The 21,585-nt window shown below is 46.1% G+C and overlaps 2 protein-coding genes across 10 annotated transcripts in view; one reads left to right on the top strand and one right to left on the bottom strand.

Annotated features, from left to right (window-relative positions):
- The window catches only part of IVNS1ABP (influenza virus NS1A binding protein), a 28,296-nt gene extending 24,035 nt beyond the window's left edge, over positions 1–4,261 (top strand). For both annotated transcript variants that reach the window (XM_035122293.2, XM_035122294.2), the window contains exon 15: positions 3,025–4,261. In XM_035122293.2, the coding sequence (XP_034978184.1) occupies positions 3,025–3,278 (254 nt within the window). In that variant the 3' untranslated portion in view covers positions 3,279–4,261. The remainder of the gene's footprint in view (positions 1–3,024) is intronic.
- Positions 4,262–9,439: 5,178 nt separating this feature from the next.
- SWT1 (SWT1 RNA endoribonuclease homolog) overlaps positions 9,440–21,585 on the bottom strand; it is a 30,681-nt gene continuing 18,535 nt past the window's right edge. For 5 of the 8 annotated variants that reach the window (XM_035121337.2, XM_060276644.1, XM_060276645.1 and 2 more), the window contains exons 15-19: positions 19,532–19,734; positions 18,644–18,775; positions 15,491–15,557; positions 11,612–11,676; positions 9,440–10,109 (exon numbers count right to left, since the gene is read on the bottom strand). In XM_035121337.2, the coding sequence (XP_034977228.2) occupies positions 10,004–10,109; positions 11,612–11,676; positions 15,491–15,557; positions 18,644–18,775; positions 19,532–19,734 (573 nt within the window). In that variant the 3' untranslated portion in view covers positions 9,440–10,003. Of the gene's footprint in view, positions 10,110–11,611; positions 11,677–15,490; positions 15,558–16,290; positions 17,080–18,643; positions 18,776–19,531; positions 19,735–21,585 lie in introns of those variants that run through there. The other 3 variants (XR_009557862.1, XM_060276649.1, XM_060276650.1) reach the window with 3 other exon arrangements.

Raw genomic sequence — 21,585 nt, 5'->3', positions numbered from 1 at the left:
GTCCGAAGATCGGCAGGCGCTGTTTGCCGGGCTTGTCAAGCCCAGCAAACAGCGCCCGCCGATCTTCGGTGACAGGCGGGGGTGGGCGGAGAGCGGAGAACGATCTCCGCTTCCCCCCCACCCCCGCCTGTCACACAGCACAGGTCGGCGGGCGCTGTTTGCCGGGCTTGTCAAGCCCAGCTAGGAGCGCCCGCCGATCTTTGGTGACAGGCGGGGGTGGGGGGAGAGCGGAGAACGATCTCCGCTTCCCCCCCACCCCCGCCTGTCACACAGGACAGGTCCGAAGATCGGCGGGCGCTGTTTGCCGGGCTTGTCAAGCCCAGCAAGGAGCGCCCGCCGATCTTTGGTGACAGGCGGGGGTGGGGGGAGAGCGGAGAACGATCTCCGCTTCCCCCCCCACCCCCGCCTGTCACACAGGACAGGTCCGAAGATCGGCGGGCGCTGTTTGCCGGGCTTGTCAAGCCCAGCAAGGAGCGCCCGCCGATCTTTGGTGACAGGCGGGGGTGGGGGGAGAGCGGAGCACGATCTCCGCTTCCCCCCCACCCCCGCCTGTCACACAGGACAGGTCCGAAGATCGGCGGGCGCTGTTTGCCGGGCTTGTCAAGCCCAGCAAGGAGCGCCCGCCGATCTTTGGTGACAGGCGGGGGTGGGGGGAGAGCGGAGAACGATCTCCGCTTCTCGCCCACCCCCGCCTGTCACACAGGACAGGTCCGAAGATCGGCGGGCGCTGTTTGCCGGGCTTGTCAAGCCCAGCAAGGAGCGCCCGCCGATCTTTGGTGACAGGCGGGGGTGGGGGGAGAGCGGAGAACGATCTCCGCTTCCCCCCCCACCCCCGCCTGTCACACAGCACAGGTCGGCGGGTGCTGTTTGCCGGGCTTGTCAAGCCCAGCAAGGAGCGCCCGCCGATCTTTGGTGACAGGCGGGGGTGGGCGGAGAGCGGAGAACGATCTCCGCTTCTCCCCCACCCCCGCCTGTCACACAGCACAGGTCGGCGGGCGCTGTTTGCCGGGCTTGTCAAGCCCAGCAAGGAGCGCCCGCCGATCTTTGGTGACAGGCGGGGGTGGGGGGAGAGCGGAGAACGATCTCCGCTTCTCGCCCACCCCCGCCTGTCACACAGCACAGGGCCGAAGATCGGCGGGCGCTGTTTGCCGGGCTTGTCAAGCCCAGCTAGGAGCGCCCGCCGATCTTCGGTGACAGGCGGGGGTGGGCGGAGAGCAGAGAACGATCTCCGCTTCCCCCCCCACCCCCACCTGTCACACAGGACAGGTCCGAAGATCGGCGGGCGCTGTTTGCCGGGCTTGTCAAGCCCAGCAAACAGTGCCCGCCGATCTTTGGTGACAGGCGGGGGTGGGGGGAGAGCGGAGAACGATCTCCGCTTCTCCCCCACCCCCGCCTGTCACACAGCACAGGTCGGCGGGTGCTGTTTGCCGGGCTTGTCAAGCCCAGCAAGGAGCGCCCGCCGATCTTTGGTGACAGGCGGGGGTGGGCGGAGAGCGGAGAACGATCTCCGCTTCTCCCCCACCCCCGCCTGTCACACAGCACAGGTCGGCGGGCGCTGTTTGCCGGGCTTGTCAAGCCCAGCAAGGAGCGCCCGCCGATCTTTGGTGACAGGCGGGGGTGGGGGGAGAGCGGAGAACGATCTCCGCTTCTCGCCCACCCCCGCCTGTCACACAGCACAGGGCCGAAGATCGGCGGGCGCTGTTTGCCGGGCTTGTCAAGCCCAGCTAGGAGCGCCCGCCGATCTTCGGTGACAGGCGGGGGTGGGCGGAGAGCAGAGAACGATCTCCGCTTCCCCCCCCACCCCCACCTGTCACACAGGACAGGTCCGAAGATCGGCGGGCGCTGTTTGCCGGGCTTGTCAAGCCCAGCAAACAGTGCCCGCCGATCTTTGGTGACAGGCGGGGGTGGGGGGAGAGCGGAGAACGATCTCCGCTTCCCCCCCACCCCCGCCTGTCACACAGGACAGGTCCGAAGATCGGCGGGCGCTGTTTGCCGGGCTTGTCAAGCCCAGCAAACAGCGCCCGCCGATCTTTGGTGACAGGCGGGGGTGGGGGGAGAGCGGAGAACGATCTCCGCTTCCCCCCCCACCCCCGCCTGTCACACAGGACAGGTCCGAAGATCGGCGGGCGCTGTTTGCCGGGCTTGTCAAGCCCAGCAAGGAGCGCCCGCCGATCTTTGGTGACAGGCGGGGGTGGGGGGAGAGCGGAGAACGATCTCCGCTTCCCCCCACCCCTGCCTGTCACACAGCACAGGTCCGAAGATCGGCGGGCGCTGTTTGCCGGGCTTGTCAAGCCCAGCAAGGAGCGCCCTCCGATCTTCGGCTCTGTCCCCCGATGCGCGACGGCTCGGGGAAGCAGGCAGGGAGCTCCTGCTGGGTCCCGCGCCTTCGCCTCTCGCTCGGTCGGGGCTACACGACATGGCTTATTTTCGGGGTATGTCTTATTTTTCACCAACCCTTAGAAATCCTGTCATGGCTTATTTTTTGGGGATGCCTTAAAATATGAGAAACACGGTAGAACTACTTCTCAAAAATTAGATACTACTCATAATGTCAAAAAATCAACATAATATAATAAAAATGTAACTTTTCGGTTGACTACCAAGTCCAGTATGTACAAAAAAACCTGTCTGAGAGTTCTAGAATGGAGGTACAGTGGTACCGCCAATTGCGGACTGGATCTGTTCCGGAGGTTTGGCCAGATCCCGAGGTTTTCACAACCGGAGAGACCGCTTATGTGCACACACGCATGGCAAAAGCTCAGAAAAATACTTCCGGGTTTGCCGGTTACGCATCCTGAAGTTTTCATAACTGGAGGTGTACCACTGTATTCAGAAGAGCTGTAAAGTGTTGAAGTAGATAGAATGTTATTGCCGTCTCAATTCATTAATTTTTTTGAAAGAAAGCTCAAGCAGTATATTTAACCCTGCTCTGTACCCAGTTAACCTTTCAGTTGCGGTATAGCTTTTGTACCCGGAACGTGGTTTTTTTTTTTAACTGAAGATTGACTGCTATTCACTCCACAGGGAAACTCTTCGTAGGTGGTGGCTTCGATGGTTCGCGTGCCGTCAGCTGCGTGGAGATGTATGACCCTGCTAAGAATGAGTGGAAGATGATGGGCAGCATGACCATTCCAAGAAGCAATGCTGGCTTTGCAACCGTGGCCAACACCATCTATGCAGTGGGCGGCTTTGATGGCAATGAATTTCTGAACACAGTCGAAGTCTACAACCCAGAGTCAAATGAGTGGAGCCCGTACACAAAGATCTACAAATTCTGACGGACAGGAGTGTCTTTAAAACTAACAGGCTTAGTGATGTAATTGTCAGTAGAGGTACACATGTGAATAGGGGGCGGGGGCGGGGGGAGTTAAGTTGCCATCAGCAACACAAAAAGCTTTTTGCATATTGCATACTATTAATATGCTGTACATATTTTTATTTTAGAAAACATGCAGGGTGTTCTGTGTTTTAGGATTTGTTACTTTAGGCTGGAAGTTGATAATTCTGAGAGAATTAGAATGAAAGCTGATGGCATATCATTTCAAGAGCTTCCCCCAATGTTTGTTTTGCCAATTTGCACACACAGATACTTTAACCTTAGAATTTGTTTTTGGTACAGGCAGAAAATATAATGAGTCTTCAATGTGAGCAATGCTTTTTAGGCCTTGTTCGGTTTTTTTGTTTTATCTTAACTGGAAAAATCTAATAAGCCTTATTTAAATAGATTTTGGCTTTATATAAAAGAAAGCTGACACACCTGCCAATTTGACTGCCTTTTATAACTTTTTATATATAAATATAGTCATAGCCAGTTGCTATATTCTGAAGTGACATGAGATAATGTGTTGAAACAAAAAACAGTGAGTAAAGTCTCAAAAAGTTCATAAACTGAAGTGAAACGTCGTTTCTTCATGTGTGAGAGCCTTTCATTTTTGTTTTTCCTGCTACATTGTATGAAATCCAAGTATGCAATATTGATTTTCATTGCCTTTGAGTGGAGTTTCTGAACGTGGCCATAGTGTAAGGAAGGGGAAGGGGGGCGGGAATCTGGCTCTGAAATTCAACTGATTTAGAGAGGGTGCTTTTCTGTATGGTTGTTAGGTTAAGCAGTGGTAATAAACATGCAAAGCTGCAAAATGCTAAAATTGTGTGGTGTGTTAGCAAAGTTACCTATCTGAAGATTATTGTATGAGTTTGTATCTTTCTACTGCAACCTAAAAAACATGCTATAATTAAAAACTGTGCTTCATTTGTTTAACAATGGCTGTTTAATATCCTTGCATCGTGTTTTCTCCTAATGGTTGGCTAGTAGTGTTTGGGCTAATTCTTTTTGTGTCAGCTACAAACATTGGTCTTATTTGAGAAGGGCTGTGTAGCTCAGTGGTAAGGTTTAGTTGACTGACAAATGTACAAGTAACAAAGAGAAGACAATTCAGCAGAGAACTGCTATTTAATAAAAGAATAGCTCAAATTATTAAGATCTTAACAATTTTTAAAATAATAACATCAGAATAAAAATAATATCAAAATGTCTTTCAATACATGTTAATACAATGAAAAGTTGGCCGCTGTTTAGGTAACAGCTATAAACTGGGCTGAAAAAATAAGGTTTAGGTATGGGAGAATATTGCCAATTTATGAGCTTTGGACATCAATATAAAACAATTTTGGCTCTCACCAATTCCATTCCCTCCCCCCAAAGTCCCTCTTTTTTTTGCCAACATTCAGCAGAAACTAACCATGTGACCAGCACAGGTAGTTAAGACAAAATACAGTATTTATTGACAAAAAATTAAAAAACAACAACCCTCCTCTTGACTGCAGCTGAGACATTGCTTATCCATAATCGGCTAGAAGCAAAACAAAAGCAGTGGTTCCATGTGTCATTCAAGATAACACTATATTCTTCTGAACCCCAAAATGTGCATAGCCACAGTCAGTATCTATATAGTGACGTCCCTTTCAGTTTAGTGAAACTTCTCTAAGTCTCTGGTTTGCTGCTCCCGGCCCCTCAAAGACACAGATAAAAAGGTAAGGGACCCCTGACCCAGTCAGGGATGACTCTGGGGTTGCGGTGCTCATCTCACTTTATTGGCCGAGGGAGCTGGCGTACAGTTTCTGGATCATGTGGCCAGCATGACAGCCGCTTCTGGCAAAGTCACAGATACCGGCCCTAAAATTAGCCTTTTACTGTTTGCATCTAGCCATAATCGACTTGGAATCAGAGACTTGTAGAGATGGAAGGGCCCACGAGGGTCATCTAGCCGAACCCACTTCAGGAATCTTTCGCCCATCGCTGCAATGACAAAGTTGCATTTGCACGAGCATGTTGGGGGTTGTGGTCCTCCTCCATGTGCCAGTATGGAGAAAGACTGGACACACCTTATGCAACCTTTTGTTTGTCAAAAGAGCTGCTTGCAGAAATTATTTGAGCAAATTCCTCATGATTTTTCCCAAAGCAAGCCTTCCAAAACAGGCAGTGACGCAAAAATGCTTCTGTAGAATCCTTCTAAACAAATGAATCCTAGGTTCCTTCACTCAAAAGTAAATCATCCATTTACTTTAGACTTACTCCCAAACAAATATGCATAGGACTGCAATCATAGACTTGAGTAATATTGACTGGGTGAAAGTCAAGTTTGCCAAGGTAATTCCATATTGTGCCACCATGGGGAACTCACAATACACTAACAGTTCACAAGTCTTGTGTACTAGGCCAAAAGCAAGCAGAAAAATGGGAACATTCGTTACTTACTGCAAATGGCGTCTCTCCACTTCTCATCTTCTTTCTTTGAGAGAAGGAAAGACATCGTATCTGGAACTTCTGTCAAAGTCCTGGGGGATGGGAAGTCATTCCTCGGAGGAGTTAGCAGCACGCTGTGTGTCAAAGATGCCTGTTTCAGGAGAGGGGTGGGAGGTCCACATTGCTTTCACAAACTTGCTCAGTGGTTTTAGAATGACTAGCCTTTTTTTGTCCTTGTTTCTGGCTACTTTGGCTTAACTAGGGGGAATGCGTCCACAGGCAGAATCTGGGCTGGAGGGGGCAGGAGTAAGCTATGGCATAAAGTATAGGGGGGTGACTTCCAGTCTACCACCAGCGCTGATTGGCAAGGAATCCTCGAGCTCCGAGGTTCCTGGCTCTGTGAGGGAGGGGGGAGCCGCGAGAGCAACGCGGCCGCCCAGAAGAACCCCAGATTGAGCTTTCTGGGGGCGTGAGAACTCGGCTGCACCCCAAAGTGACTCCTGCTCCCCGGCAAGCTCTTTTTAAGAGGTCTGGAGCGAGCGGGGTGTGAGTCAAGGGTGCCATTTTCGAGTATACCGCTACCCTCACAGAGCAAAGCTCGGTGCTGGCAGCGGAGGAGCGGTGGATTTTTTAAAAAAAGGATTTGAAGATATTGGACACCGTAACAGAAAGAATTTTAAAAAAAATCAATTGAAAAGAATTGGCCATGGGAGATTTAAACAGGAAGTCAATCTCCTCCATTTGGTGATGCAGTTAACTTGCCTGCAGCCGGAGAGTTTGACAGGACTTTAATAACCTCCAAGGATTGGACTTAAAACCTTCCCCCTGAGGCAGGATAAAGGGGAGGATTGCCTACATTAAAATCCCTGCAAAATTATTTAAGTTGGACTGGGGAAAGCCCCCCGGGAAGTGGAGTCGGGTACCTGGAGGGATCAGCCAGCTGCCATTATGACATCACAATAGGAAGGAATTTGTTTTCCTCTTTGAGGCTGAGAACTGTTAACTTTGAAGAGAGAGCAAATATAAGGCTGTGTACATAAGTTTGATAATGCTCTTTTCAGAAATGGACATAAGATTTTTAAAACATGAACAAGAATTAAAAATGAGAGTTGATAACCAGATCGGACGTAAACTTTGTTTCTGAGGTTTGGAAATACAAACAGTGCCACTTCCTGCATTGTAATCTGTGCAGCTCCCATGGAATTTGAGACAAACAGGATGTTAGTAGACACAACATCATCTGGCTCTTTAGACTTTGTGGATTATCAAAAACTCCTGGAACTGATTTTCGATGATTGGTCTCAGTAGAGAATGAAGCGAAGCAAGACAAACAAGCATCAGTCGGGGACATTGTAAATGACTTTAAAGAAGAGGAAGATTCATCAGTCCTGGACAATATAACTGAACTTAAAAAAGAGGAGGAGGAAGTATGGAATATTGTCCCCCCAGTGGGAGAGGGGGAACATGACTTATGTTCGATTCAAGGAGTCCTCAAAGAAGAACCAGCATGGAATAATGTCCTCCCAGTGAGAGAGGGAGGGCAGGATCCATGCTGAGGCCTGAGCTTAACTGGGGGGGGGGCAATTGAGATAGAGCTGAAAAGTGGAAACATAGCTGGATGGTACTGTGCTACAGTTAGAAAATTGGGGGGGAGCAGGGGAGAAAGAAGGGCAAGTGGTGGATAGGTGGCGAAAGAGTGGGAGTGGGGTGAGGAGTAACAATGGGTTATTTTCTGATTAAGATGGTCTAAAACTGGAACGATTTATGGAGCTGGTTGATACATCTGGGAGATCCGGAGTCCAGGGGAAGGGGGTAGAATTAGATAAATGTGGTTAAAGATTATTATGATAGAAGAAGGTTAAATGTTATTATGATAGAAGAAACAATATTTGAATGCAAGGAAAAATTTTGGGGTATAAATTGTGAGGCTAAAGGAAGAATTAGAGATGGATGGGAAAATAAATTTAGATTTGGATTAATTAATGAATTATAGGTTGATAGTCAATGTTTTTTTTTCTTTGTGTAGATCAGAATTGGTTGTGAAATAATGGAAAAATTGTGTTAGAATGATTTAAGATGATAAAGGAAAATTGCTTAATTTAGATTTAATAAATGGACCCAGTGTGGGGGGAATCGAGGAAGTCCACAATGGCAAGTTAATGTAAGAATTGATATGTTTCTTTCTTTCTTTTTTTATTATTTTTGCTTTTTTGTTTTTGTGTTGAAATGTTTGAAAATCAGTAAATATTGGGGGGGGGGGGCGGGAATAAAAGTATAGAGGCGTATACAAATTAAATAAAGGCACTCAATTTTGCTTCAGAAGCTCAAGGCAGAGGTGTGGAGCACAGTCCAGTGGCAAGTGGTCAGAAAATAATCCAACCAGTTCAAAATGGTCCCTGCCTTAGGCGGCAAAAAGCCCCGATGAGCCCCCTTCCACCTTGGCAATACGTTTGCCTATCGTACTACTTGAGCAAATCCCAAGCTACATTTCTCATCACCAATTGCGCCTCTAGGAGCATCCACTCCAAGGGGGGGGGGGCAGGAACAGTTGGCTGGATCTCCAAATTCCATTGCATAGTGCTTCTGGGGCAAGCTTCCTTTCGGACCCACTGTAGTCATCAAGGTGCGGCAGCTGTGCTCAAGGCATTGATACACACCTCACACAAGGTAGTGGGATTTTAGCCTTGCTTCTACTTTTGTCTCCCAGGTAATGGCTTCTCCTGCCAGAACCCATGGCTGAGCAGGAAAGGGGGCGAGGAAGAAGGGAGTGAAGAAGACAAGAGGTAAACAATAGGGGGGGAAATAATAAAGTGGGGAAAATATTGTTTTAATTAAGAGAGGCTAGAAAGGATAAAATGCCATAAATTCAATAATGGGATGAAGATATACAGCATTCTTCACCAACCTAGTGCCCACTAGATGTTTTGGACTACAGTGCCAATCAGGCCCAGCCAAATTTTCCAAAGTTGATCACATGGGTGCTTCCTGGAGGTCTTTGGTGGTTTCTGCCAAGCCTTCTACCGGTAGGAGTCTGTCACCAGGGCCTGATCCTGCCTCTGCCACTCCACCGATGAGCTACCTTTGCTTTTGCACTAGCAAAAATGCTGCAGTGCTATTGCCCTTGCTCAGGATGCCGGAGGATTTGAAATTCTGCCTGCGGGCCTAGCAGGCTTCTGGCCTAACCACCTACTGTGCTTAGGACCTCTGACCCACCAGTCTGTTTTCCCCTAACCACAACCCCCTACGCTTCACCCGATGTCAAATGCTGCATCCGCGGAGGAATGACATGGTTGCAAAGGCACAACTGGGAGCCTTAGTGTGCGCTCCTAATTACTCCTTGGTAAGCAAGGCTTGCTGTCGGCGCATGGCAGCTGATCGGTGCTTACAAGTGAGCCTCGCTGGCGCAGTCAATCCATGCCCAAAGCGGGGCTTGCTGTGAGCACCAATCGGGATTCACAGGCGAGGGATCCCACTCATCTGCCAAAGCGGCTCATGGGGTGGGGCTATGCTTTGTGTCTCAGAGGGAGCTCAGAGGGATTTTAAGTGATTTCCACAGTTGCTGACTGGTACCTTACATACCTAAGTGATGTGGGGGCCTCATTGTAAGAAAGGTTGTGACTGATGGAAGACCGCTGTGTTGGCAGGGACTCTGCTGAGCTAAGCTATCATCACTGAAATGTGGACTCTTTTTTTCCCCTACTACTACTTCTTTAGACAAATTGCATTTTACCTTAACAACTGTCTGGGCCTTGCAAGTTATTATTATTATTTTTTAATGTACAAAAAAATCAGGATTGGGGGGAAAGGGGGTTTGCTCTTTATCCCCACACTACAGTCCCGAGTTTAAAAGTCTCGTGCTGAGTTATCCTGACTAAAACGGTCTCCCTCACTCTGCTGGCACCAACGGCAACACATGCCTAATACAAATACGAGCTTTGGGGAGATTTTAAAAATCCCCCACCCCCTGCTGTGGGTCCCAGTCCTAACCCTCACCCCCTGCCCCTCAGCAGCTGCTATATAGATAAGGGGTGGGTGGGGAAGAACAGCACCAAACTACGCAATTGATGTAATGTATAGTTTGGGACCTTAAGCATAGCTGCCGAGAGCACAAATAATGCCATTTAGTAACACTGCTGCTCTAAGGTCCATCTTTGGCTGGGCCATCAAACTGACGTGTTCCTTCACTGCAGAGAGTTGGGCTAGATGACCCACAGGGTCCCTTCCAACTCTACAATTCAAAAGCTGCAGCTGATTGCACAATTAGAGCCAACCCCTGTTCTTTATCTCCAGACAGACAGATTCATAGCACTGTTTAATATTGTTGTCCAGTTGAGCTAGTTGGCAGCATCCAACCGATAAACGGTCCCTGGGAGAAGGGAGGGGAATGAGGGATGAGAGAAGAAAATGCATAAATTTAATTACTAAAACCTGTCCCAATGCGATCATTTATTACCTTTTAACAAACTTTCAACTGCTTTGTTACAACAGCAATACAGTGGTTCCTCGCTAGATGAATTTAATTCGTTCCACGGGTCTTTTCTTATAACGAAAAATTCGTCTAGCGAATCCCATAGGAACGCATTGAATTTTTTTGAATTTTTTTTTGCCCATAGGAACGCATTAATTGAATTTCAATGCATTCCTATGGGAAACCGCAATTCGCTAGACGAATTTTTCGTGAAATGAATTTGTCTAGTGAGGCAACCTCCGCTCGAAAAATCCTTTCGTTAAGCGGAAATTTCGTTAAGCAGGGCATTCGTTAAGCGAGGCACCACTGTATTGGCTTCCAGCTCATTTCTGGGTCCAATTCATAAGAGTGCTGGTTATGGCTTTGAAAACCCAAAACTGCTGAAGACCAGACTACTAAAAAGACTGTCTTCTCCTACCCAAGTCTGCCCCATATATTGAAATCAGGTCAGTCTCTCCTCTGCATTCTCAATTTCCATAGTACAGCTGGTGAGGAGGAAGGAGAGGGTCTTTTTGGTGGCTGCACCCAGGCTCTAAGGGAGATACTTTTACTTACTGGCTTTATTTTAATCAAGCTTTGGTGCTCTCTTTTCAATGTGCTACTCAGTTTATTACACTTCAGTTCCTACTTTTTATCCCTTGGGTTTTGTTTTCTTTTAATTGTAATGGAGAAAGTACTGGCAACTAATAACACATGCCCACCCCCACAAGGACGAAATTTTATTGTCCTGAATTAGATGAAACAGGGCAATTCTGCCAATCAAGCTCATGTTAATAAGCTGCATGATTTTATTTCTATACAATAATTTAATTGAAGAGACACAGAAGCATAAAGGTTTTGGTTTACATAAGCATTCTCCCTAATGTCTATGTTTTGCTCAGGTTACAATTGTATTGTTTTCCCCAGTTTTGCATTTATTAGTATCCAAACATTCTACTCCACAGCAGCTGTGCTGAAAAGAAAAAACTGTTCATTGTTTGATGCTAATGTAAATTATGATCTTGGAAAGCAATCAAGACTGTTTGATAACAAAACTTAACAAGACTGTCTCTTTGAAAAACCTCAGGGAACATAAAGGCAGCATATTAGGGCATGGACATTTAATGCCTTAATTATGCCCTCTTTCAAATATCTGCTTGATTACAGGATAAAAAACAAGGTTCAACACAAGATATGTTTCACTGAAAGATCTTAAAATAATACATCTGTTTCAGACAATATTTTGTACATTTACTCTATTAAGTACACAGGTATACTGAAGATAGGATTCCGACTTCTGCTGTCAAGAGATCCCAATATCACTATTTTGCAAACTAAAATTACTCTGTTCTTTCAACATGACGAAAAAACAAGCAAAAAAGGATTGCGGATAGTAATTACAGATATAAAAAGTAGCTTACCTGTACACCTCTTGGGAAATGCAGTCATAAAGTTCCTCAGCAGTAAATTTCGTATTATTGTGTATCTATGAAGGAGGAAAAAACCACACTGAAATGTGGATATTACCTGTTGGTAATATGGAATCCCGCTATGGGTCCAAGCATATAACAGTGACTTTAAAAAGATTCACTCCAGCTTTCTGAGACATATTCCTGGATTCCCAACTGTTATCAAATATGAAACAATGTGTGCAGAAATAGGCATACACACAATGGAATATTGGGCTTGGACCACCTCAATAAAATACTGTTTACGCTGCCATTTTCGCTATTCCCCATCAAGTCTGCTCGCTGATTTGCTCAAGGACTCCTATAAATCAAGGTGGTATCAGTACCTTGAAAAAAAGAATGAATCTATAGGCATCGAGTTGGAGCCCTTGTACAATTCTAGCGAGCAATACATTTTCCATAATATCCAAACTAGACTAAAGGATGTCGAGAGACAAAATATTGTGGCAGCTGTATATTCCCTATATATCCCCTATATTCTATCATTTAAATATCCTAGATAGCAGAGCCAATTACATCACTAAGTTAATAATCCCAGCTCAACGTAGGGCTTTTATGTTGGTCCGTCTAAATGTTTTTCCCTTGGCATTTGTCAGGGGAAGATATCAAAACATTCCTAGAAACAAGAGATTCTGCAGATGTTCTATGAATGTCCCGGACACTGTAGAGCATATTCTCTTTCATTGTCCATTGTATAATACGCTTCGTCAACATGTGCTGTCCCCTCTTTTGGGTGGTCTGGAACCCCAGCAAGGTGAAAGTGTGGGATTCTGCCTATCTGATGTTCACCTAGCCTCTTTGCCAAGTCAAGCCACAGTCCCTGCACTTTGCCAGCCTGGTATGCAAAACAAGTGTGAAAAAGTGGCATCTTTGGCAAAATAATTTGCTGGCAGTCTACTTTACAGGGTATGAGATACTAACCCATTACTCCAGAGCACTTACTGAGCAGTATGGTACCATTTATGATTGACTAGAGAAAGGGTAACAAGCTCATGGGTGAAAGAAATGGCAGTTGAAAGATACTTATTGATGCAGAGCAGCACAACCAGCCATTAATTCAATACACACAAGGCAACTCTTCCAAAGCAAACTTCTATTGGTCTCTGTAGAGTCTATATTCCCATAATTTAAAGGCTAGTAAAGTCTGTTCGTGAGGTTATTTGCCCAATTGCATTATCTGCATCCAATACCACAAAGCTGAAATTTGGTGGCCGACTAATAACTTGGCAGTCTGCATTTGTTTTCTCCTGCAAATATTTTGATCACCTTACTCATAAGAAGCTGCCCTGAATTACCGGTACATCTCTTTATCCTAGCTCTAACCAATCAATCAATATGAGACAAGAAAGAAAATATATGGTGTATTCCTGTGGCTTAATAACTGTGGACTCAGGCAGCAAATGGAGCTGTGTATTCAGTAATGTGGTGGTGTCAGATTCACTCTAGAATGAAGCTGTGAAGATAGTTTAGAGAAAACCCAGCTAAGAGGAAAGAAGTGGTGTTCTCACATATTCCTAAGAGGCTCTAAGCCACTTTTCTATGGTTACAGTTCTGGTTCGATCTCCGGGGAACAGCATGCAATGATTAATCAGGCAGTGAAATATCAACCACCCTGGAAATGGAAGTCTCCCTTGTTTGACTCAAATGAAAATGTGCTTCTGTCTTGGTGAACTGAATCACTGAAATCATGGAACTACACGAGTCCTCTAAAAGGAAACAACTTCTAAAACAAAGCTATGTTACGGGCAACATAAATGCAATCTGTTGCGTTGGTTGTTCATGCCAGTGAGAGAGTCTGCTAAGCAAAACCATGAGTGGCCATGGAGGAACCTTTCCACTCTTATTTCTCCTTACCATAAAAAGCAGAGGTAAGCATAGCATTGGATGCCAAGCAAAAGCCCAGCTGCTGAGTGGAGGGTCACCCACGACAACATCAGCAGCCAATACCTTTGCCAGGACAATCGCCCACACTCAGCAACTGCGCATGACGCCAATTGTTGCCACATCCACCTTCACACAGCAAAAGGTAAGGGTGAGAAAGCATACCCCGTCTCCTTCATCACGTCCCCATGGCACTTGCTGGTTCCCCTTAGCAAACCAGCTCACGGGCTGCCATAGTATCCAGGTGGCATTAAGTTCTACTAACAGAGCGCTTTGCTCTCAATCCGAACTTGGAGTCTTCTGCCAAGGACATTCCATCTTAGGTTCATTGGCTGCTAAAATAGTAGGCTGGTTCAAACAGCCAGCAGCTCCAAGTGATGGTTTCTGGGAATGTGCTGGGCCACTGTGGGCTGTGTGAGCTGGCCCAATAATTCTATGGTGGTTTCTTCCTATGCTGCTCAGTAAACACTGGATGTATGAGGTCACATAAGCAAAAGTCCCATGTGACCTTGGTCTTCCAACATTATAGAGTGGCAAAGAAAAGAGCCACAGTGCAGCATTCTCATTCCTGGTTAGCAACAACTCTCAGGTTTCTTATTGGCTTTAGAAAGCTCTGCGAGTATCCAGAAATAAGAATTGAGTTGCTTGACTTAGTTATTACGGACTAACAATATATACTAGAACTAGTGTATTTCAGCCCGTTCAATAACGGGCGCTAGAACATCCTGGGGTTCGGAGAAGCGCTTGCGCAGCGCTTCTCCGAACCCTGGGACCTGTCCTTGCTGTCGGCGGCAAGGGGACAGGAACGGAGGAGGAGAAAGCGCTGCTTTCTCCTCCTCCGTTCCTCTCCCCCAGCCGCCGACAGGAAGGAGACATCCCGGAGTTCGGAGAAGCACTTGCACAGCGCTTCTCCGAACCCTGGGACCTGTCCTTGCTGTCGGGGGCAGGAGGACAGGAACGGAGGAGGAGAAAGCGCTGCTTTCTCCTCCTCCGTTCCTCTCCCCCAGCCGCCAACAGGAAGGAGACATCCAAGCGCTTCTCCGAACCCTGGGACCTGTCCTTGCTGTCGGCGGCAGGGGGACAGGAACGGAGGAGGAGAAAGCGCTGCTTTCTCCTCCTTCCTTCCTCTCCCCCAGCCGCCGACAGGAAGGACGCGGGACACAAACGCCTACCTCGCCGCCGCTGCTTTGCGGCCTCCCGCCGCTCCTCTCACGGGCCAGGGAGGGTTGTGAGGAGGAGGCCTCCACCGGCCTCCACCCTCGCTTCCCTGACGTGCCCTGCAGTGAGGCGGTGTCCGGCCGGAAGCGGCGATTGGAGGAGGCAGAGGGGGGGCAGAGTGCGTGCGTGCAGTCTCTTCGTCCAATCCCTGTGTCCCTGGGGCACATGCGCATTAGCGCGGAAAACAGGACACAGGGAATCTGGACGCAGAGACACTTGCACTTTATTATATAGGATGTGGAAATGCAGAGGCAGCCAGAAACATGTTTCTAGACTTGCAGGGAGCAAATCTACTGTGCTTCCAGGCCGGCTGACGAATGTATGTGAAGCAGCGGCAGGCTCAACATGCCATCCCACATGGACCTCTTTGGATAGGCAACAGTCATTGTCAGATGACGTGAAAGTTGTCTGAAGAATGTGGAGGGATATTTTTCTTGGCTGCCAGTTTAACCCGCCATCCCCATAGGAGCTGACTTGATTTAGACAGCTCTACGGGTTGATGTGATGTGAGCTATGGTCACAAGGTAAACTTAGAAGGATTTTGCTTCCCAAATCGTGTGACTATACCTTAAGCATTTGGGGGACACTTCATGTTTCCCCTTTCGAGGAGGAAATTACCATATTAGACTGGCCTAGTAATCAGTCTCCCCTGGACTATCTGCACACAAAAATTCAGGGTTTATAAAGTACTCTAACACCTACAAAATACATTAAAGGGGAAATCAAACCTACCTTATTATTAGTTAAAAAGCTATAGAGAGCCCAGACATCTTGAAAGCTACTGTTTGGCACTAAAACCCTGAAAAAGATAAGAACAAACAGTGGAAAACTCATTAAAGGATTTTAAACATGGATGACCCAATGACACAAGAAGTTCACATCACTGCTTATACTGATTATCATGAATGAATCACAAAATGTAGCAGTTCGAAAGCTCGTTAAGTGCAAGTAGATAAATAGGTACTGCTCCAGCGGGAAGGTAAACGGCGTTTCCGTGCACTGCTCTGGTTCGCCAGAAGCGGCTTAGTCATGCTGGCCACATGACTCGGAAGCTGTCTGCACACAAACGCCGGCTCCCTCGGCCTGTAAAGCGAGATGAGTGCCGCAACCCCAGTCGTTCGTGGGCTGGTCCAGCGGTGCATTTTTTGGGCCGTAAGCCGACTTGGCCTCCGGGGTGGGCTGCCTCTTGGGGCTCGGTTCCTTTGGCAGTTGCAGCTGTTGGGCCCAGCCTGGCCTCGAGGCGTGGAAGGTTTTGTAGCTGCAGTGCCACTGTAGTCTAGAGCAGTTTCTATCAGTTCAACCCTCAGGCTACTTTCAGGTGGGCCCTGTGGTCTCATCCATACTTAAAGGTAAAGGGACCCCTGACAGTTAAGGCCAGTCACGAACGACTCTGGGGTTGCGGCGCTCATCTCGCTTTACTGGCTGAGGGAGCCGGCGTTTGTCCACAGACAGCTTCCAGGCCATGCGGCCAGCATAGCAAAGCCGCTTCTGGCGAACCAGAGCAGCGCATGGAAACACCGTTTACCTTCCCACCGGAGCGGTACCTATTTATCTACTTGCACTTGAAGAGCTTTCGAACTGCTACATTTTGTGATTCTGCCCCTACATCAACTTTTTCTGGTAGGTGATTGGCATCAGTAATTTTCAACCATCTCAAGTGGGCTCTGAGAGCAGAGATGTTTGAGAACACCTGCACTAAAATGCAAAATGTGTGTGTGATTCAGGACTTTAGCTATTAAAAAACGCCTTGTCAATGGTGCAATCTGACTCCAGAATGTGAAAGCCTCATTCAGATTACCCATATTCATTTTGTAATTCAAACTGCACACAGAACCAATGCACAGCCCTAGTACTGACCGGAATACATGGCATCAAGCCCTGTGGAAGCAAAAAGTAGGCCCACACAGCAGACTGACCACAGTGCTAAGTACTGACCCAAGAACAACATATTATGCATAGTGATTTGTTTACCGAAGTTTTTACTTATTTACTGAATTTCATATATGTCACTGCCAGTTGGACAATGGTAGCATTTTTGAGGAGGAATGTTTTGTGGCACCTAAATATACATGTCCATAAATTCGTAGGAGCAGACCCAAGTTTTCTAGTGTTTATTTATATACAGTGGTACCTCGACTTATGAAGACGATCTGTTCCGCGGCCGTCTTCGTAAGTCGAGGTTTTTGGATGTCGAAGCGCTGCTTCGGCACATGCGTCGACCACCCGCGCCGCTCTGCACAGGCACAGAACGCGCATGCCCGGTTGTCGACTTTGGAAGTCGAAACATTCGGAAGTCGAAGCGTTTGGTTGTCAAGGTATGACTGTATAGAAAAATGTGAAGGGTCCAAGTTTGTAGGCTTCCACTTTTCTCCGAAACCATTTGACCGATTGTGTTCAAATTTGGCCACAGCGTTCAGTACCAATACGCGAGTGCCAACATAACCTTAGACTGCACACATGTCACACCTCTGACAGGTAAAAACATGTTTTTTTGGAAAAACCAGAAAAACAGGAACACGAGAGGTTGCAAAACACTGCCCTCTAGTGGCAACTCCACTGCTATTGCAGCTAGAAAAGCTTCCCTCTCCAAAACAGCTCAGCTCGGGTTTGCAGGGAAGAACGAAACAGCAGACTGGGCTGAATGGAGGTAAGGGCTCGCCTGGACTGGGGGTGGGGCCAGGACGGGGTGGGGGGAGTCACAGGGATGAGCCACAGCAACGCGTGGCTGGGAAAAGCTAGTTTTTTATAAAAAGTTGAGGAAAAAATCACATACCAAAGATTGGAGTTAGATTGCCAACCTTCCAAAGCAGTTAATGGGAAGGACTGAGATCCTATATCTATTTGTATGCAATAAAAAAAAGTTTTTTTTAATAGAAGTGCTTCCGTACCATCCTTGGTTGGTCCCACCTCTTAGCAGGTCATCTGCTAAGATCTTGTGTGTGTGTGTGTGTGTGTGTGGATTAATTTAGAATAAAAAAATAAACCTAACTTTAGAACTGGCTTTCCTTTACAAAACAAACTCAATGTGGCTTTTATGATTTTTAATTAAAAATCATAAAAGCCACAACACATAACAAAGTACTTCAAATACAATAAAGTTCACATCACTAAAATCATAAAAACCATGAGCATGATAAAACAATTGAAATACAGGCACATTGCCTTGTGAAATACTAGTACCAATAGATGAAAGTGGAGGTTCAGTTTTTGGAACTAGCTAACAGGTAGTTGCTAACAGGCAACTATGAAGGCCAATGGGTACTATTTCAGATGCCTGGGATCAATACATAATCACAAGCTAAAAGTACCAAGAAACTTATTTCAACACAGTGGCTCCTACAAACAGCTGTGAACACATGAGATTACACATCAGAGTAACATACAGGCAATTTCCCACTTAGGCACTTTTGACTCGTGTGCAACTGTGTATACCTGCAGTGCCGGGAAATAAATAAATAAATATTTCAATTTAAACTGTGAAAAGGTGCGCAAAGGGCAAAAACAACCTGAAAAAGAGCACAAAAACTGTAAAAATGATACAAAAAGAGCGGGGTGGAGGGGACATGGCTTGTAAGTGCTCCTGGTTTTTAAAAGTTTTTCGAGGGTTTGCAAAGGTTTAGAGCAGTGTTTCCCAACCCTGGGTCTCTGGCTGTTTTTGGACTACAACTCCCATCATCCCTAGCTAGCGAGGCCCAGTGGTCATGGATGGTGGGAATTGTAGTCTGAAGACAGCTGAAGACCAAAGGTTGGGAAACACTGGTTTAGATGGTGTTCACAGGTTTTTAGATGGTGTTCCCCACTATACACAATTTCACGGTTATCTGGGAACGTAACCCCCACGTAAGTGGGAGTCACCTGTACCCCATTCTGCTCACATAAACTTACTGCCGAATTCCTGCTAGGATTTCGCTCACTGCCGCCATTAACTTCTGCAGACCTACAAAAGCGTCTTTGAATGAGTGCATATTCTGAGTGGTGGTAGCCGTATTGAGGTCCAACTTCTGGAAAAGTTCTAGACTAATAAAAATAAAAGAATGAATTTTAAAACAGGCAATGAACTACCTATTGTCCTAGACAGGAATGGGGTGGGGAGGCAAGGATGGAGAGAGAGAGAGAGAGAGAGAGAGAGGGAGGAAGGGAGAATCATAGGCAAGAAATCCTATTTCATGTACTGTATATATCCGTATATATCCAAAGGAACTCACTGAAGCAAAGGCATTCTGTCTAATCCAATTCATAAATTCATAGTGAAAAGGGGTATAGCTGCAGTGATAATAGGGCTAAAGAAACATTACCTTTTGCATTAGGTTTCCATTGCAGAAGTTTTTTAAACAACTACTGAACTGTTTAAAATTCTCCTTTAAATGTATGCATTGCCATCTTCCAGTTTGCACTGACTTTTTTTTATAAAAAAAAAACTTTTTGCCCTCAAACCTTGTGGTAGACTGAAGCCCACTTCACAAATTATGTTTTTACAGTTTTCATTAAGGGCTTGTTCACATATGTATTTGCAGTGACTGTATCATCAGGTGATGACATGCATATATGAAGGAGCCATCACTGATGAACCAGTACAGGCAGAACTTCCAAATAATCTCTTCTCTTCTCTGAACATAATGTTCTTGACAGTGGATCAAATTCAGAAATTTGGCTGCCAGTCATCAAGCAGCATACAAGCACATCTGCACTAAGCCTAGGATGCTTTACTACATTTCGCCTAAAAATAAGACAACATTGATTTCAAGAAGAACATTCTCTTTCAGCTTTTATTACCTGAATAGGTTTATTGTGCTCCAGACGCTTTCAAGGACAGACCAGATTTCCACATGCCTGTTTCCTTGGGCTAAAGGCTTAGGCGACAAGGACGTATCTACATCCTGAGTGTGCTGGGTCAAGGCTACATCTTCCATTTGTTCACAAGCAATAGTTCCTGAAGTAGATTTGAGGGTATCTGGAGGATTTGGTCTAGCACCAGGCTGAATATTATGAAAATATAGCAAACAAACAGTAAATATACGCTATCTGATTTGCTAAAGCTGCAAGCTACCTGGTTTTTTAAAGGAATGACACACTAAGATTGATATAACCACAGTAAAAATGAGATTTACTTCAAATCATTTTACTGACTTAAAGACATTTATATACCACCCTTCCTACTTTGACCCAAAATATTTCACAAGAACATTAGTGCAGGGGGGGCTGTTTGGCTCTATGTCACCTTTAGCTAATGCAAAGAAGAGCAGATCAGAGCTCCTTGGAGATAGGAGCTGAAGCCCAGAAAGAACTCATAGCTAAAAGTTCCTCTTTCCTTACTCCTTTAGATAAAGTGTTGGAAGACCTAATCCTAACCAAGACCCAAGGGTGCTGTTTTATTTACTGTATTTTTCTGTCTGTAAGACACCCCCATGTATAAGATGCCCCCTATTTTTAGGGACTCAGATTTAAGAAAATGGGGGTTGATGGCTCAGAGTATAAGATGCCCCCTAATTTTTGACATTATTAGTGGGGGGAAAACTAGTCTTATACATGGGAAAATACGGTATCTAAACTTTTTAATCTCGCTGTCCCCTGTAAAAAACCTCAAGTGGTTTATAACGATGCAGTTAATAATAAGCTTAATAAAAAAGCAAGTGGAGAAGGAATTGGCAAGCCACTCCAATAGAATGGGGAAAACCAGAGATCTGTTCAAGAAAATTGGAGATATGAAAGGAACATTTTGTACAAAGATTACCATAATAAAGGACAAAAGTGGTAAGGACCTAACAGAAGCAGAAGACATCAAGAAGAGGTGGCAAGAATACACAGAGGAATTATACCAGAAAGATATGGAGGTCTTGTACACCTCAGGTAGTGTGGTTGCTGACCTTGAGCCAGACATCTTGGAGAGTGAAGTCAAATGGGCCTTAGAATGCATTGCTAATAACAAGGCCAGTGGAAGTGATGATATTCCAGCTGAACTATTTAAAATTTTAAAAGATGATGCTGTTAAGGTGCTACACCCAATATGCCAGCAAGTTTGGAAAACTCAGCAATGGCCAGAGGATTGGAGAAGATCAGTCTACATCCCAATTCCAAAGAAGGGCAGTGCCAAAGAATGCTCCAACTACCGCACAATTGCGCTCATTTCACACGCTAGCAAGGTTATGCTTAAAATTCTACAAGGCAGGCTTAGGCAGTATGTGGACCGAGAACTCCCAGAAGTGCAAGCTGGATTTCGAAGGGGCAGAGGAACCAGAGACCAAATAGCAAACATGCGCTGGATTATGGAGAAAGCTAGAGAGTTCCAGAAAAACGTCTACTTCTGCTTCATTGACTATGCAAAAGCCTTTGACTGTGTCGACCACAGCAAACTATGGCAAGTTCTTAAAGAAATGGGAGTGCCTGATCACCTCATCTGTCTCCTGAGAAATCTCTATGTGGGACAAGAAGCTACAGTTAGAACTGGATATGGAACAACTGATTGGTTCAAAATTGGGAAAAGAATACGACAAGGATGTATATTGTCTCCCTGCTTATTTAACTTATATGCAGAATTCATCATGTGAAAGGCTGGCCTAGATGAATCCCAAGCCGGAATTAAGATTGCTGGAAGAAATATCAACAACCTCAGAAATGCAGATGACACAACCTTGATGGCAGAAAGTGAGGAGGAATTAAAGAACCTTTTAATGAGGGTGAAAGAGGAGAGCGCAAAATATGGTCTGAAGCTCAACAACAAAAAAACCAAGATCATGGCCACTGGTCCCATCACCTCCTGGCAAATAGAAGGGGAAGAAATGGAGGCAGTGAGAGATTTTACTTTCTTGGGCTCCTTGATCACTGCAGAT

Source organism: Zootoca vivipara, chromosome 7 (genome assembly GCF_963506605.1).
Source record: "Zootoca vivipara chromosome 7, rZooViv1.1, whole genome shotgun sequence".
In the NCBI taxonomy this organism is placed as follows: Eukaryota; Metazoa; Chordata; class Lepidosauria; order Squamata; family Lacertidae; genus Zootoca; species Zootoca vivipara.
Note: the sequence above shows the minus strand (reverse complement) of the source record. Positions and strands in the feature narration are given on the sequence as shown.